This window comes from Neoarius graeffei, chromosome 5 (assembly GCF_027579695.1).
Source record: "Neoarius graeffei isolate fNeoGra1 chromosome 5, fNeoGra1.pri, whole genome shotgun sequence".
NCBI lineage: Eukaryota > Metazoa > Chordata > Actinopteri > Siluriformes > Ariidae > Neoarius > Neoarius graeffei.
The window spans coordinates 108,794,627-108,813,744 of NC_083573.1; the positions used below are offsets into that span (position 1 = coordinate 108,794,627).

Consider the following 19,118-nt stretch of genomic DNA (forward strand, 5'->3'; position numbering starts at 1 on the left):
CATTAACATTAGCCAATGTGAGAGAGGCCTTCAGTTGCTTAGAAGTTACCCTGGGGTCCTTTGTGACCTCGCCGACTATTACATGCCTTGCTCTTGGAGTGATCTTTGTTGGTCGACCACTCCTGGGGAGGGTAACAATGGTCTTGAATTTCCTCCATTTGTACACAATCTGTCTGACTGTGGATTGGTGGAGTCCAAACTCTTTGGAGATGGTTTTGTAACCTTCTCTTTTAGGTGTAAATAGACAGCAGAGTCTTGGCCTGAGGAGTTGGCCCTTTTGTGTTGGGCCATGCGTTTTTTTTTTCATGCTTGTTTGATTTCACCAATGTACAGGGCCAAGCATTCCTCACTGCACTGGACAGCATACACCAGGTTGCTTTTCTGGGTGTGTGGTGTATGATCTTTGGGGTGTACTAGTCTTTGTCTGAATGTATTACTGGGTTTGAAAAATACAGGAATGCAATGCTTGTTAAAAAATCTTCAAAGACTTCAAACCAAATCCAGTTGTGTTCAACTGAATTTTCTTTGAGATAACTATGATCTGGATGAATGAGAAGATTCAGTCGAGGATATAGCCAAACAATGGGAGCTACCACCATCTGGACATCATGGATGGTTTGTATGGATGGATCGGCATGTCTGAGAGGTTAAGGCCTTGTTATAAGCCAAGATACATCAATATTGCACTATTTGTAGCTGCAATATACAGAAATTATTTGTGGAACATGTTAAATAGTCAGAACAGCTGTTTGTGTGGGAGTTATCAAATGAGTGTAAATCTCTTCCCTGGCATTGTGTCAGTCACAGAAGAGAAGAAGGAATTAGTGTGCCAATAGTCTTCAAGAGAAGGGAATGGAAACTCTCCCATGAAAAGAAGCTCTGACTGAAACTCTTCTATTTCATGTAAGGTTGTGTTAATGCTGGACCCTTCTTCTTCTTTCGGCTGTTCCCATCGGGGCTCGCCACAGCAGATCATGGTCCACATATTTGATTTGGTGTAGGTTTTACACCAGCTGCCCTTCCTGATGCAACCCTCCCCAATCTATCTGGGCTTGGGACTGGCACTAAGTACGCACTGGCTTGTGGAACCCCAGTGGCTGGGTATTTTACCTAATCACCATGTCTTTGGACTATGGGGGAAACCAGAGCACCTAGAGGAAACCCACACAGACACCAGGAGAACATGCAAACTCCACACAGAAAGACCCCCATTGGCTGTGAGGTTCAAACTAAGAACCTTCTTGCTGTGAGGCGACAGTGCTAACCATGTTAATGCTGGACCCATTTTGTTGAAATTAATAACAATTTCTCTGCTCTACAAATGCATGACACCATTTGATCTGTGACAAGCTTCTTAAAATGCTGATTTTTTCATGTTTTGAGAAGACGAGTTCAAAAACATGAAAGAATGAAATGTCTCTTCAGCTTCATTTCGAGGTCATGAGAAATGTGACAGCAAAGTCATCAGGATAAGGAAGATCAGCTGTCACTGTCAAAGGTGTTGAAGCACTTAGTTCCACATTGGAAGGGACAACCAAGAGACTATTCTTACACTTCAATGTTTTTGGACATCCTGAAGACCAAAGAAGAGGGTTCTCCAAAAGAATTCCCTTTTGTGTTCGCAGTGCCCTGGGATATAATCTCTTTCATCAACTGAGTCACGAACATTGTCTACTTCAGATTTGGATTTACTGGCAAGAAAGAAACTTCAAGTTTATTTTTGTTTCCTTTTGCCATAAGATAAGCTCACATCCATTCTACCGAAATGAAGAACCAATTTATATTAGTACTACAAAAATACTGTGCTTTATGAACTAAAGTTAAAGATTTGTGTAAAATTGTAGAAGCATAAACATTGTTGCCTCACAGCAAGAAGCTTCTGGGTTCAAACCTTGCGGTTGACTGGGGTGTGGAGTTTGCATGTTCTCCCCGTGCTGGTGTGAGTTTCCTCTGGGTGCTCTGGTTTCCTCCTACAGTCCAAAGACATGCTAATTGGGTTAACTGGCTACACCAAATCCCTCATTGGTGTGTGTGTGTGTGTGTGTGTGTGTGTGAGAGATGGTTGTTTGTCTCTGTGTAACCCTGAGATAGATTGGCGACCTGCCAAGGGTGAACTCCGCCTCTCGCCTGAAATCAGCTGGGATTGGCTCCAGCTTCTGCCACAACCCTGACGGATAAACACTACAGATAATGGATAGACTCCAGTGTTTACTCACTTTAAAATGTAACAGCTTCCATGGATGAAGTATTTTGAGATAGATCTTAAGAAAGATAACTCATTGCCTTAATAGTATGTTATTAAAAATAACCATCATGTCTCCTCAGGGGTTCCATAGAATTTACCTGAAAAGTGTGAAGATTTGCATATCTTTCATGGCTGTCACATGGCACCATTCGTCTCCTGAGCTTTACATGTGAACATGCCAGCATGCAGTTCATCACCCGCTGAAATTTCTGGTGCAGATCTTTGTCTGGAATTTGTCTCCCAAATGTCTCTTTGCTGAAAAGGTAAACAGGTCTGTCACTGGTTAGCAGCCACACTATTCAGATTCTAATGATCCTAATATCACTTTAGCATTGAAGAGCTGTTGTTTTGTCTGTCTGTTCATCCTCTTTGTTTACCTGTGGACTGCGTCGAGGGCCTGTGAAAGCTGCTCAGAGTGGCGTGGTGCTAATGTGATTAGCATGCTGTGTGGGTGAGCCATGCACTGAACTCCACAGTGAATTCCTTGATACGGTGTATTTTGTGCTTTGGACCCTGACCTGACAGATTAGAGCCAGGGATATCCACAGCACATTATTGACTAATCTGCATCAGCCTGTCAGGATCGATTAGCATAGAGATTCATAGAGTGCTTGACTTGCAGCCGGGGTATACAGACTATTAACAATTATGCAGTAATAGAGCTGGAATTGAATTTATAGCTATCGTGTCCAAACTGTTAAGCATATCAGTCTTACAAAATGGTAGACAAAGTGTTTTCTGTGCTATTTATAAAGATGGTCTCTTGACTATGGAGAAGTAATTCACAGGCATGTTGTTGATATTTCTGGTACAGCACTGGAATATTATTAGTCATATCGCACAAATCCACTGCCTTTGTCTCTCAAGGCGTCGTCCACCAGACTTCCGAACCTGGTCCTATTTTTTTATTTATATTTTCTCTGTGCCTGTTGATTATAATTATTATTCATATATATCAGCTGTGTGCTGTGTTAGAAGGTTAGTATCCAGTGTCTAGTACAGAATAATCAGCTCTCAAACTGAAGGACTGTTTCTACCCCTGAGCCTGCAGGTGTCTCAATAAACTCATTACAAACACTTAAAACCCCGATTCCAAAAAAGTTGGGACAAAGTACAAATTATAAATAAAAACGGAATGCAATAATTTACAAATCTCAAAAACTGATATTGTATTCACAATAGAATATAGACAACATATCAAATGTCGAAAGTGAGACATTTTGAAATTTCATGCCAAATATTGTCTCATTTGAAATTTCATGACAGCAACACATCTCAAAAAAGTTGGGACGGGGCAATAAGAGGCTGGAAAAGTTAAAGGTACAAAAAAGGAACAGTTGGAGGACCAAGTTGCAACTCATTAGGTCAATTGGCAATAGGTCATTAACATGACTGGGTATAAAAAGAGCATCTTGGAGTGGCAGCGGCTCTCAGAAGTAAAGATGGGAAGAGGATCACCAATCCCCCTAATTCTGCGCCGACAAATAGTGGAGCAATATCAGAAAGGAGTTCGACAGTGTAAAATTGCAAAGAGTTTGAACATATCATCATCTACAGTGCACAATATCATCAAAAGATTCAGAGAATCTGGAAGAATCTCTGTGCGTAAGGGTCAAGAATGGAAAACCATACTGGGTGCCCGTGATCTTCGGGCCCTTAGACGGCACTGCATCACATACAGGCATGCTTCTGTATTGGAAATCACAAAATGGGCTCAGGAATATTTCCAGAGAACATTATCTGTGAACACAATTCACCGTGCCATCCGCCGTTGCCAGCTAAAACTCTATAGTTCAAAGAAGAAGCCGTATCTAAACATGATCCAGAAGCGCAGATGTCTTCTCTGGGCCAAGGCTCATTTAAAATGGACTGTGGCAAAGTGGAAAACTGTTCTGTGGTCAGACGAATCAAAATGTGAAGTTATTTATGGAAATCAGGGACGCCGTGCAATTCGGACTAAAGAGGGAGAAGGACGACCCAAGTTGTCATCAGCGCTCAGTTCAGAAGCCTGCATCTCTGATGGTATGGGGTTGCATTAGTGCGTGTGGCATGGGCAGCTTACACATCTGGAAAGACACCATCAATGCTGAAAGGTATATCCAGGTTCTAGAGCAACATATGCTCCCATCCAGACGACGTCTCTTTCAGGGAAGACCTTGCATTTTCCAACATGACAATGCCAAACCACATACTGCATCAATTACAGCACCATGGCTGGGTAGAAGAAGGGTCCGGGTACTGAACTGGCCAGCCTGCAGTCCAGATCTTTCACCTATAGAAAACATTTGGCGCATTGTAAAACGGAAGATACGACAAAAAAGACCTAAGACAGTTGAGCAACTAGAATCCTACATTAGACAAGAATGGGTTAACATTCCTATCCCTAAACTTGAGCAACTTGTCTCCTCAGTCCCCAGACGTTTACAGACTGTTGTAAAGAGAAAAGGGGATGTCTCACAGTGGGAAACATGGCCTTGTCCCAACTTTTTTGAGATGTGTTGTTGTCATGAAAATTAATATCACCTAATTTTTTCTCTTTAAATGATACATTTTCTCAGTTTAAACATTTGATATGTCATCTATGTTCTATTCTGAATAAAATATTGAATTTTGAAACTTCCACATCATTGCATTCCGTTTTTATTTACAATTTGTACTTTGTCCCAACTTTTTTGGAATCGGGGTTGTAAAACACAAAATATGTTGTCATTGTTCCATACCCCTGTATGTATGTACATGACAATAAGGAGCTTTGGATTCAGGTGTCTTCACTTATAGTCCTTTTTAAATGAATCAAACTCAGTCCTCTTAAATTGGACCAACAGAAAAGGCGCTCAGTTCATATTGCATTCACATTGTGAGTTTATTTCAAAGAGGACTCGGTTCCCTTTCTGGTCCTCTTCAGCTCTGATGGAGTCTTAGTACTCTTTCTGTTTGCACTATAGTTCCCTTGGAGCTCTCAGACCTTTAAATGGAGAGGGTTCACTTGGAGCATGTGGTCTGCCTACAGCAAAACTAGAGCGCTATGATGCAATGGAAAAAAGGTGAAGTAAACTTGGAGTGCTCTGTGTTCACAATGCACAGGTTAAACAAACTGCAACAGTGGTCTCAGTGGTCTCAGGAACCAAGTGTGAATACACCCTTTGACAAACATCTGGAATATTTGGTTCATTTAGCAGCTCAGCTTTATTCAGACCGATACGTGGAAATATTTAAAGGCCTTATGATCCAATTCAGTTTGAGAATTATCAACGATTTCCATTAAGTCATAAGTCCTTTCTGTGCCAGAACCTGGTCTTCCCAGGCAGTCTCCCGTCCCAGTACAGTACGAACCAGGTCCTTAAGGCACATTGGGCGGCGCCAATCTCCATTTCCATAGCCCTCAACCTCTTGCCTATACAGATAGGGTATAGCTAAGAGCTTGACTCCCCATTTCCATCTGTATTGCAGCATACCTTGCCAGGTGGCAGTAGGTACCGTTTTTATGATGGTCTTTGGTATGACCCGACTGCTATAACATCTAGAACATCATTCTTAGCTCTTTCTTGATTCTGTGGGTGGTGGTGTATGGCTGTTCTGAGTTGGTGGAGCGATTTGTGTGGTTAATTCTGAGAATGACCAAGACTCCAGCATGCTAAATAGTTACACAGCCCCTCGCAGCCAGCGGCCCAAACTTCTTAGAGGGACAAGTGGTGTTCAGCCATGTGAGATGGAGCAATAACAGGTCTATGATGCCCTTAGATGTCCAGGGCTGCATGTGTACCACAATGGCCAGACCAGTGTTTGCCATTGGAGGGCAAGTCTGGTGCTGATAACAGTGGTAATTCCAGCTGAGTATTTGATGTGGTTGGCACAATAGTCCCATTTGGTTGCTTAAGTTCAAGTGTTGCACATTTAGTCATCTTCTGACTAAACCCCTGGCTTCAGGTAGGGAAACGTCTCAGAATGAACGCATGTAATTTACGGTCTACTTAATTTTTACATCATTCTTAATTAAGCATCAATTTGCTAATTAAAATAAAAACGCATCTGTCTACTCTTTTTAAGAATTTGTCACGTATGTCCTTTGTCCTCTGTTCCGTTTTTTGTAATAGACTCTCGTTCTCATTCTGCACTCCAGTGCTGCCTGGTAATTGTGATTAAATGGCTCTATAATCATCTCATTAGTGTAACAGAATGATCAGATCCTTCAACGTGGGGTGTAAACCAACAGCTATGTCACACCAGGAATTAAATAGTTACCTCTCAGTGTGGCCTCGACCATCTGCTTTCTCTCTTTTAGTGCCACATTTTTAAATTCCTCCATATCTCACCCCCCTATAGTCATTAACCAAACAGCTGTATAATGTTTTAACCCTTTAACCCTGATTGTTAATCTATGTGGGAGAAGGATGAAGTGGATGAGATGCTTTATTCGTTGTCCACACATCACAAGCCTGTGAGAACATCTGAAATCCAAACACTGGGTAAAGGGAAGCAGTATCAGGAAGAGCTCTGTAAAGACTTTTATATCGTAGATAACAGAACAAACAGTGCTGTGGAAGTTGGGAGCAGATCAAAGTCTGCAGTCCTGCACCTGGAAACGAATTATAAAGATAGCAGGTGACAGCGAGTGCACTCTGTTGGAGATAGTGTACATCAATAGAGCGGGGGAGATTAGGTTCAGGACATGGCCTGAGGTGCTACCGTGGCTGAGCGATGAGGATGGAGAAGAGATTGGTGAGCAGAACACACAACTGTCTTCATGGAGTTATAAATCAGTTCTGAGAGAAGAAGGAACACAGGAAGAAGAGGAGAAGTGGAGCTACAGGGAAACATGTTCGTAAGGAAGTGAAAAATCTGTTCATTTGAGAAAGAATGGAGTAGGTACGATGTTTAACAAAGACCTTTAAATAAGTAACTTGAAGCGCACTTGGTAGAGTTCATACCTCCACCAAGCCACATGTTATCATCATCAAAATCAAATCACTTGAAATTAGGATAATATTAAAGCTGTCCACCAAATTTCATCCAAATCTGTTCACGACTTTTTGAGTTACATTGGGAACAAACAAAAACATCCTGGATCCATATACAGATCTGGATCTGTGTCAAAATCTAAAATTCCATCACTTGTTCCTTGGCCCATGTCCAACCTTTCCTCCAAATTTCATCCAAATCCAATCACTACTTTTTGAGTTACGTTGGGAACAAACAAACAAACAAACAAACAAACAAACAAACAAACAAACAAACAAACAAACAAACAGAGGTGAAAACATAGCCTCCTCCAACAAAGTTGGTGGAGGTAATAAACCACAGAACTTAGTTACCACCCTGATGTTGTTCATGTGTTTTATTCCTCTTACACCACAGCAGTCTGTCAATTTTTATAATTGTCTATAATTAAAGAAGGACTCATCATACTTTTTTCTGTTTACAGATATTTAATGTTGTGGAACATCTAAGAAATAATTTAGTTCCTGTTCTAATGTACAGTAAGTTATAGCAGCATATCAGAATAGGAACAGCCATTCTGTCACCTGTGTCATAACAACCCATTTCCTCTTCCTGTTTTATTCACACTTTCTGATCAAGGACATTTCGTATTATGCCTCAGCAAAGTCTTGCCACTTTTGCAAATTTTGAGCATGTTATTGTGTTCTATCTATATTTCTGATCTTTTGCTGTTCTCTGTATCTTGTATTGTCCTTTGACTTTTGGATTGTTTTTAATAAAACCTGTGCACATGGGTCCTCACGCCTCTTTGCCATGCAACTCCCTGTGAATGAGCTGTTACTATAGAAATGATAACATATTAGAATGAGCCCATTAATATAAACCTGTGAAGTGTTTGATACTGTATTTGGTGGAAACAACACACACACTTCCTGTTATTTTGATTGTGGTTCACTTCCTAACCTCCAGGGGAAGTGTGTATCTGGCATAGCCCAGTATTCAGCATAAACACCACCGAATACACCCAACCTCATCCACCCTTTCTCCTTCTGTCCTGTACACGTGTCAGACTACTTCAACACCCAGAGCTTGTGACTATTGTGTTGTCCTTGAATCCTGAGAATAGCTTCCTCTAATTCCTTTCGACTTCCTTAGTCCTTCTTTCTCTTTTTATGCAGAACACTACTGAGCCCTTTATTGGGCCATTTGCTTTAAGTCAGTTTCCCCCACCTGAGCACAACTGTGACTCTATCAAGAATGAGAAACTCCACCCCTTTGATCATTCTTCTCACTTCTGTCTGGTTTGTGTCGCTTGTTCTGTTGTCCTGTTTGTGTGTATATAAACTCTTTCCAAGTCCTGACAAAATAAAGCCAGCCCTAGCATATGAGCAGCCAAGTCAAGCTCACAAGCTCTTCCAGCTCCAAAACCTAGTGGCCATTTTGGAATATACACAGAACAAATCAGCACTTAGTGTTGAGAATCTGGGCAGCAATTATCGATTTGAAATGGATGCAAAAGTTCAAGCTCTGTAAAACAAAACTAGGCTGCCAGGAGAAACCCTTCATATGGTCAATTTATTTATCCCATGATTTTCTCGCTAATTTACTCATGGCTCATTCCCATCGACCAGACAGCTCTTCACTATCACAATCAGGGAGGGTGAAGGCTATCATGCCACACCAGCTGACCTACATGTTTTCGTTGTTGAACTGTTTGCTCAAGCAGCATCAGGGATGGCATAACACACTCAGAGGAATGTGCTATTTGCCCACTTCTGCATGTACTCACAGACACCCATGATTGGCGAGTGTCACTATAACTGACACACTATAAACCCCTCCCTGAGAGTATGGCCAATTTTGCTCTCTAGAGCTCATGGCCATGGATGGTTTTGGATGGTTTTCAAACTAGTGATCTCCAGATGATAAGGCAATTGCTATCCGGTTGCGCCACTTGGGAGCATGGTCAAATTTTTATATCCTTTGCCAACTTTGTTGGAGGAGGTTATGCTTTCACCTTCATTTGTTTGTTTGGTCATAACTCAAAAAGAAGTGAAAGGATTTGGATGAAATTCGGAGGAAAGGTGGACCGTGGGCCAAGGAACAATTGATTAGATTTTGATGAAAATCGGAATATTTGGCAGAGGCACGTGCTCTACTGAGTGCCCTTCTAGTTATATTTAAAGTTTAGGTCTGAAAACTACAGACTTTCTCAATGAAAAAGTCAAAAGGGAGAAACTCACATTCATTGGGGAACCCATGGCCTAATGGTTAGAGAGCAGTGTTGGGACCAAAAGTTCACTGATTCAATTCCCTGGACCAGCAGGCATGGCTGAAGTGCCCTTGAGTAAGACACCTAAGCCCCAGGCTGCTCTGAGTGTGTTGTACGTTGTTCTGAATAAGAGCATCTGTTAAATACCATTAATGCAATGTACTCAAAGACAACATGCCTACCTGTACTTTTATATCCTACACTGTCAGAAATAGGGATACAGTAGGAGTCCATTTCTGTCCCCCAAGGTACAATGTACCCCCTCAGGCTCATTATTGGACCTGAAGGCAACTATTTGTACCATTTAAGAGTCAAAATGGTACAGAAATATTCCTGAGCAGTATATAAAATATACAGAGATGTACCTTCATGAGTACTGTCCCAGCAACAAGCTGCTGTAGCCCTAAAGGTGCAATCATATACTTTATTTTCTGAGAGTGTAATCTACTGATAGAAAAACAAGATTAGTCTAAAAATACGAAAGAATTATAATTTTACAATGGGGAATGAGTTCTCATTGTGATTCTCATAATATTCATAAAAATTGACCATACCATAATGACCATCAACATATACACTCCCTCTCACTTCCGGCTAAATTCAGAAAAGCAGTGGTTAGTGGTTTTGAACACCAGGGTTTGGCTTTGGTCATGGCCAGGGACCATAGACATCATAACCAACATCACTGAGAGCTGAGATGTTCTTGGTTTTGATCTTGGGCTATGATGTCTTCATTTGATTATCATCCACAAAAACCTGCTGTCCTGGTTCCAGTAGCAGCTCTTAATGGTTTATGGTTGTTTTATGGTCTTTCCATTTGTAGGTACAGAGCTCCTGTATCGCACTCGTGAAGGTGATGTGGTCAAGTTCAACGTGGAGATGAATCAAAGTACAGTGTTGGTACCCAACAGGAAGTTTGTAAGCCTCTCTTTGTTGATGTCCTAAATCTTTAAATTTCTAAAAATATAAATTTGGCAACTTAAAGTAAAAATGTTATGTTAGTATACTGCATATTTGAGGAAAGTTCCTGGTATTCAAAGTCGGATTACACAGCTGCTTGGGTGGATTTTTTTGAGCTCCGTATTCAGATTATTAAAATCACTCATGTGTAATCCACACCTCAGATGTTGCCAGATTTTTCTTGAGTATCAAAGTCTGAGATGGGGTTCTTCAATAGCATCTCAAACACCACCTTTAACCCTGGAAGGAAAAAAAAATCAGGGATAGAAAATGCAGACTGAAGAAGAAAATGATTTGCTGTCAAATGTCATATGAAGTTAGATAAAATCAAGAAAGAATTTTAAAATAATAAAAATTAAAAAAGACAAATATGATGGCATATTTGGGCATATTTGGAAAGTCTCATCTCATTATCTCTAGCCGCTTTATCCTGTTCTACAGGGTCGCAGGCAAGCTGGATCCTATCCCAGCTGACTATGGGCGAAAGGCGGGGTTCACCCTGGACAAGTCGCCAGGTCATCACAGGGCTGACACATAGACACAGACAACCATTCACACTCACATTCACACCTACGCTCAATTTAGAGTCACCAGTTAACCTAACCTGCATGTCTTTGGACTGTGGGGGAAACCGGAGCACCCGGAGGAAACCCACGCGGACACGGGGAGAACATGCAAACTCCACACAGAAAGGCCCTCGCCAGCCACGGGGCTCGAACCCGGACCTTCTTGCTGTGAGGCGACAGCGCTAACCACTACACCACCGTGCCGCCCCAAAATTGAAAGTATTGAAATATTTTAAATCTAATACTCTGGAATCCAGTATATGATGATTATATTGCTGCATGAAGAGTCGTAATTTGTCACATTAATCACTGCAAATTTGGTTAAATTTAACAACATGGCTTCTCCACCCATTATTCTGCAGTTATGAATCCGCCTCTGAGAGAATCACATGCAGTCTGCAGCCCAGAAATTAGAATGAGAAATGCTGCAACACGTCTGTCACTTCCTCTGTATTTCCACTTTACAGGAAATGTATAAGGCCAGTGATTATGAGCTTTCTCCTGACATGAAGCATGTGCTGCTTGCTTACAATGTGCAGCTGGTAAGACACACACACACACACACAACACACACACAAACAAACAAACAAACAAACACTGTGCAGGGACTAAGGGGGTGAGAGGGGAAATGTGTGAACTAGTTTCTTATTCCATATCCGTCGCAACATCACCTTGATGGATGACAGCTCTGTCCCCTAACTGTCATTACACACACCCACACACACACCCCTCTCTGCAACTCTGTCACACACTCGCATGTCCTTCACAGAGGATTTTTCTTTCTTTCACTCTTACACTCTCTCGTTGTTTACCTTTCCATCCCAGTGATCTTCTCTTCTCTTTTGTCTCTGTATGTGTGATTGAGAAATGAATGCCTGTCTCACATGCTAATCCACAGCATTTTCTCTTCATGACCTGGGTTAGTGATCTGTTCAGTTCCCAGAATGCACTGCAGCGTCTCCGTCACAGCTGATGATGGAGACTGGTGTGACAAACTGATGACTGTGTTACAGATTCTGCAAAAGATTTTTTTAGAAAAAAAAAAATAGAAACAAAGCAAAACCATCCACTGATCCATCATCATGCCCACCCACCTAACACCTGACACATTCTTTGACCCACCCACCTAACCAAAATTCCCAAAGCCCCACCCACTGACCACTCAACCCACACATCAACCAACTGACCGATCAACCTGCTCACACATCCGAGCACCAACCCACCCGTCAAATGATCTATCAAGTCACCCACCCACAGAATGATCAACCATACCCACCCCCACCATCTGACCAACTGATGGATCTGTTAACCCAGCCACTCACTCATTAACCGACTAATTAACCAACCCATTTAGTACTCACCGACTGCAGAGATGTCCACAAGCGCCAGCGATCTGCGGGTTCCTCCCCCTACACAGACGGTCTGTGCTGGCTACTTGATCCCAGAAAAAAATAAAAACTTGCCTTCCAGTGTTCAAGTGATTCATTTCATCTCCGCTGCCCATAATTCGGTGCAAATCCAATTATTCCACCACGAAATTATCTTCGATTCGGGTCATGACCAGACGCAACGACATCTTTGACTATGTTCAGACTGCACCCTGAAACGACCCATATCCGATTTTTTTGCCCATATGCGACCTGTATCCGATTTGTTATTGACAATCTGAACGACACAGATCCGATTTTTTCACATGCGACCCAGGCCGCTTGGATATGTGGTCCTAATTCCGATGCATATCCGATATTTTCACATGCGACTGCAGTCTGACCGGACAGGTCGCATTCATGCGACCTACACGTCATCAACAAGAGACAAACGTCACTATTCTGCGTTGGCTAATCCCGCCTCTTTGGTGGAAAACAACAACATTTGTACAGTTTTCAGAATTTAAATAGACTTTTATAGAATTGATCAAGCTAATGGTGGATTTGGTAGGGACCTGGATGTCGATCTGTTAGCCTGATTAAATAAAACAGTTTCTATAACTGATTTATAACTTAAACCATCCTGTATTACAAGATTATAAGATTGTTCTGGAAATTTCCAGTAATTTGACACCTTCGGTCTCATTAGTCTGCTGCCCACATTAATCAGATTATTGTGTGAGTTCCGCCGCCGCCACAAAAACCACATCGCCAGGTCTCGCCTCATCTCCATGCTTTACTTGCAAACTTGAAGAGTGCGCTTTTTTTTTTGTTTACGTATTACGTAGATGTGCTTATTACGTGTCAATTTGCGCATGCGGGACACTTTTGGGTCGTTTTCCGTTCATATTGGAGATCACACACAAGTCTCATATAATTGGTAATGTGAACAGCCTAACAAAAAAATCGGATTTCACAACAAATCGGATATGGGTCGTTTCAGGTTGCAGTCTGAACGTAGTGCTTGTTGATCGATTCTAATGCTCTGATTGGCTGAGCCGGACCATGTGTGTGAATTCAATTTTGTTTGTTCATGTAGTTATGTTGCAGAGCCAGGCAGCGTACTACAGATGGGAACTGAGAAAGCTAAGCACACACACATCTGGAGGGAAATTTCAGACGTAGTTTGAAAGTATTTTACAGGGAAATTGTTAGTAATTTATTAGCTGAGAATGCACCAGAAACCACCAGAAGGCATGTAAATTTCAAAATTTTCTGGACCCCCCAGTGTGCCTTTGGCTTTGCCACCCCAAATTCCAAATCCACCTACTACTTTTTTTTAGCCGGCTACTTCAGATTTTCTGGAGAAACCTGCCAACTGGTAAGCCTGTTCACACACCTATAGATCTACCAACACTGATCAACCAACTGACTGATCAACACACACACACACACACACACCTCTACCCACCAACTGATTAATCCACTTACCAATCAACAGACTGTATAACCTCCCACTCCACTCACACACTGATCAACTGACCTTGCAACCAATCAACACATTCACCTACTGACCCCGCCCCCATCCATCCATCCATCCATCCATCCATCCATCCATCCATCCATCCATCCATCCACCCACTCACACACCCAGAAAGTTACTCTTGAGTTGGCAAGAGACAACAAACTCATACAATCTCTCTCTCTCTCTCTCTTCGTTTTTATTAATCTCTCTCTCTGTCTTTTGTTAATCTATCTCTCCCCCCTCCCCTGCAGATTTATCAGCACTCTTTCACTGCATACTACATCATTTGTAGTTTGGAGTCCCCGTAAGTATAAACACTCTCTCTCTCTCTCTCTCTCACACACACACACACACACACACACACACACACACAACCTGCAGCAGCAATTGCAGGCAAAACACGAATAAACTCTTAAATGAACAATTAAATGGTTCCTCGTTAGCCAGATGTCTCTAATGCGAGATCATTAAAGATAACAAGTATCCAATCAACACAACACATCTCAGTCCCGCACTGAGACTGACTGAAAGACACGACTTCACACACAGGCATTAAAACGCAAAACACACACTGGTAAGGGGAAGACTGTTTATAGCTTCTATAATGTCAGTGAGGACAGGAACTATCTTGTCTCACAGATGTTCAGCAAAATTAAACATAACTATCAACAGATCAAAAATCTGATGTGTCATAAACATAAACGCACTTCATCACACTGTTCTATCATTCGGTATTTTATTATAATAGCAGCACACGCTGTGGTTTATTCAGTACTGAAATCTCTATAAGAGTAAAGCATACAATTAAAAAAAATCCATGTGCTTGTGTTCTTTACAGTGAAACATGGATTCTGAATCCTCCAGAAGTGCGAAATGCTCCTCTTCAGTACGCAGGATGGGGACCACGTGGCCAACAGCTGGTGAGAACCAACTCCCATCATCTAAATTCCCCATCACACAACAATTTCACACTAAAACAATCACGAGCAACTTATTAAACACCTTTGGTCTCTGTCAAACATCTACATACAGCCATGACGAAAATTTCAGCATGTTCTTCAAGCTCTTCCAGATTTGGGGGAAATCATGCAGATCATTACTAGCCAGACTGTGATATCAAACAAATGGTGTAATTTGAGAGAGAAAGGCAAAGACACTGAAGGAGACTTGGCTGCTTCTAGCTCAGAAATGGTAGAGGTGGAGCTCCAGAGTGATGCAACTGAAAAGAAGTGGCTCGAATGTTGTGAGATTGTTGTCAGGAATGTTGATTCCTGACAATTCTACAGGCATCCATAGCCAGGAGTCCAAGTTTCCAAGGGAAATTTTGGACTAACATCCAAAAAAAAATAAAAAGAACAAAGAAAAGGTTGCGGTGTTCGATACGATGGGAGTGGTGTGATCAACAGTCCATGAGAATCAGTCCAGTCCCTCAGAGTTGAGGAGTCTGATGGCATGAGGGAAAAAAACAGTTACAAGGCCTGGCTGTGAAGGCCCGAATGCTTCTCTACCTTTTTTCCAGATGGCAGGAGGGTGAAGAGATTGTGTGAGGGGTGTGTGGGGTCATCCATGATGCTGGTAGCTTTCTGGATGCAGTGTGTGGTGTAAATGTGTGTGATGGAGGGAAGAGAGACTCCGATGATCTTCTCAGCTGTCCTCACTATCCGCTGTAGGGTCTTATGATCCGAGACAGTGCAATTCTCTAACCAGACCATGATGCAGCTGCTTAAAATACTTTAAATAGTCCCTCTGTAGAATACTGTGAGGATAGGTGATGGGAGATGGGTTTTCCTCAGCCTCCATAGGAAGTAGAGATGCTACTGGGCTTTCTTGGCTATGGAGCTAGTGTTGAGGGACCAGGTGAGGTTCTCCGCCAGAAGAACACCGAGGAATTTGGTGCTCTTGATGTTCTCCACAAATGAGCCATCAATGTACAATGCTGAGTGGTCACTCCATGTTCTTCTGAAGTCAACAACCATCTCTTTTGTTTTGTCCACATTCAGAGACAGGTTGTTGACTCTGCACCAGTCTGATAGTTGTTGTACATCCTCTCTGTATGCTGACTTGTCCTTCTTAGTGATGAGACCCACCACAGTCGTGTCATCAACAAACTTGATGCTGTGGTTCGAGCTGTGAGTTGCTGCACAGTCGTGAGTCAGCAGCATGAACAGCAGTGGACTGAGCATGCAGCCCTGGGGTCCCCAGGGCTCAGTATGGTAGTGCTGGAAGTTCTGCTCCCAGTCCGGACTGACTGAGGTCTCTCAATCAGGAAATCCAGGATCCAGTTGCAGAGGGAGGTGTTCAGGCCCAGCAGGCTCAGCTTTCCAATTAGCTGCTGAGGAAAGATTGTGTTGAATTCTGAACAGAACTCTGTGAATAGCATTTGTACATATGTGTCCTTCTTGTCCGTACCATGTGGTACGGCGCCTGCACCATGTCCTGCTGCAAGACTCTGCAGTGCATCGTGAGAGCAGCTGAGAGGATCATTGGTGTCTCTCTCCCTTCTCTTATGGATATTTATAACTCCCGCCTCACCCGAAAAGCCATCAGGATCGCAGGTGACCCCACCCACCCATCTCACAGCCTCTTCAGCCTGCTGCTGTCGGGGAGGAGACTGCGGAGTCTCCGGGCCCAAACCAGCAGGCTCAAGAACAGTTTCTTTCACCAGGCGGTCAGGAGGCTCAACTCCCTCCCTGTTCTGCCCCTCCTCCCCCCTCTGCCCCCTGCCACAGATTCTGCCCCCCTTCAGCATCTGACATCATGTCACCCTCACAGTCCCCTCCCAACACACACACACACACACACACACTCTCTCAACATTCATTAACACACTGAACTCAGGGACCGCACATCTCACTTTACCTCGCTCATTTGCACTATTCCGCACTACCTCACCTTAACAGCTATTAGTTTATTGTTTATACTGCTTATTTCATGTTTACCTGCTATACCTCAAGTGTCCTTGACTGTTTATTTTATGTCCCTTTACTCCAATTTATGTGTGTGTGTGTGTATATATATATATATATATATATATATATATATATATATATATATATATATATATATATACCTGTGAGTGTTTAGTCTATTTCTTATCTAGAGTGTTTATACTGTTTATATTGTTTATTTCAGTTATTCTATTTGTATTTATTGCATTGCCTGTTTGCACCGTGGGTCAGAGAGGACTGAAATTTCATTTGTGCTGTATGTCGAGCATGTATAGCATATTTGACAATAAAGTTGACTTGACTTGACTAAGGGCCAGATGAAAGGTGGTGGCTATGGCGTCATTTGTTGACTGGTTATGGTGATACACAAACCGCAGGTGGTCCAGGGAGGGAGGCAGCAGGGTCTTTATGTGCCTCATGACGAACCTCTCGAAGCACTTCATCATGATGTGAGTGAAATGGGACAGTAGTCATTGAGGCAGGACACTGAAGACTTCTTCAGCACGGGGACGATGGTAGTGGTCTTGAAGCACTTTTGAATGATGGCATTGCTCAGGGAGATGTTGGAGATGGCAGAGAGAACATCTGCCAGTTGGTCTGCACATTCTCTGAGCACTTTACCGGGGATGTTGTCTGGTCCAGCAGCCTTCCGTGAGTTGACTCTGTGTAGAGTTTTCCTCACATCAGCTGTGGACAAACACAGCACCTGGTCATTGGGAGTAGGGATGGTCTTCCATGGACTATAAACTGGAGAGGGTATACATTTGTCTTCCATGGACTCTAAAAATATGGAGATGGTAATATTCCAAGAAAGGAATGCAGAATTTCTGAGATTGAAGTCATAAATTTATGAGGAAAAAGCTCATATTGTCTAAGATTAATAATTCACAAATGTACAAGAAAAAACTGGGAAAAAAACTGTGGGGTTTTTTTGCCAAGGAACCACATCGCTCCACTTTGCAAGGTTGGATCAATGTTATCTCACTACAGACATGACAGCTGAGCCGAAAGCTCAAGGAAATATCTTTCCTCCTCAATCACACAAGATAAAAGAGCAAGAAACTTGTGCAGGTCTGAACTCAGCCTTTTACATTGATGCTAGGATTTGAACCGACGTCGCAAAATCACAGCACTCAGTTTCTTTGCTGGACAGTGCTTTAGACCACTTGGCCATAGAGGATTACATCATAAACTGAGGTTGTGTAACATGGTGCTTACACAGTCAGTATGCTGTGGTGCCACACTACAACTGTGGAATCGCTCCGTGAGGCTGGCATGCCAATGACATTCTTCAACACGCTCAAACTCGGTTAAACACACACATACAGACAGGTGCCTCTATAGGCTTCAGCTGAAGGCTGAGCCAACAAAGCACTAGTAGATTTTCTTAGAATGCACTGCAGCCAGGAAGCATGTGATTGTTCTCTTAGAGAATAACTGAGGTTTATTTTCTTCTCTCACACATTTATGACTTTATAATCTCAGAGAATATCCAAGATTTTTCCTCATAAATTTACAACTTTAAAGTGAGACGGCTTTTCAAGTTCATAAAATCGGTGAAATTTAGTTCCGTCTGAAATGTGGTGATTGTGATATCTGTTTATTTTTGTAACATCTCACAAAATATCAGGCCATTCTGTGGCTGGGAAGTTATTTAATTTGAGGGGATTAAAGCAAATAATGTGCATGAAATCGCTCGCTTGGCGCAGTCAAGCAGACAGAGGAAGTCCGTGTGCGCATGCGCAGGTTTACCTTCTTCTTCTTCTTTTGGGTTTTACGGCAGCTGGCACCCACAGTGTTGCATTACTGCCATCTACAGGTTTCCCTTTCAGCGTGCACTGACAGTTCCATCATTCTGTCGCTAAACGAACAGCTGATCACACCGAGGTGCTCGCTGAGCGCCCATATTTATTAGTTTGGTCCTGCGTTTCCTTTCCTTCGTATATAACATAACGTCTTTTCTTCTCGCTTTCTGTGACTGTAGTCGGTCTTTCATCTTTCATTCGCACACTCACGTCCTCCATTTTTCTCTCCTGTTTCCAATTTGTATCCCACAATGCCTTGCATGAACGGGGAAAACAGGAAAAAATAGCAGAGAGTTTTGGACCATGTGGCTCTAAGTTCATTAATTGTTCTCATCTCATCTCATTATCTCTAGCCGCTTTATCCTGTTCTACAGGGTCGCAGGCAAGCTGGAGCCTATCCCAGCTGACTACGGGTGAAAGGCGGGGTACACACTGGACAAGTCGCCAGGTCATCACAGGGCTGACACATAGACACAGACAACCATTCACACT

The 19,118-nt window shown here is 42.5% G+C and overlaps 1 protein-coding gene across 1 annotated transcript in view; it reads left to right on the forward strand.

Moving 5' to 3' along the window:
- The window catches only part of LOC132887224 (dipeptidyl aminopeptidase-like protein 6), a 464,642-nt gene that overhangs the window by 358,159 nt on the left and 87,365 nt on the right, over nucleotides 1–19,118 (forward strand). The window contains exons 4-7 of the mRNA XM_060922714.1: nucleotides 10,279–10,373; nucleotides 11,449–11,523; nucleotides 14,125–14,177; nucleotides 14,712–14,793. Coding sequence (XP_060778697.1) covers nucleotides 10,279–10,373; nucleotides 11,449–11,523; nucleotides 14,125–14,177; nucleotides 14,712–14,793 — 305 coding nt within the window. The remainder of the gene's footprint in view (nucleotides 1–10,278; nucleotides 10,374–11,448; nucleotides 11,524–14,124; nucleotides 14,178–14,711; nucleotides 14,794–19,118) is intronic.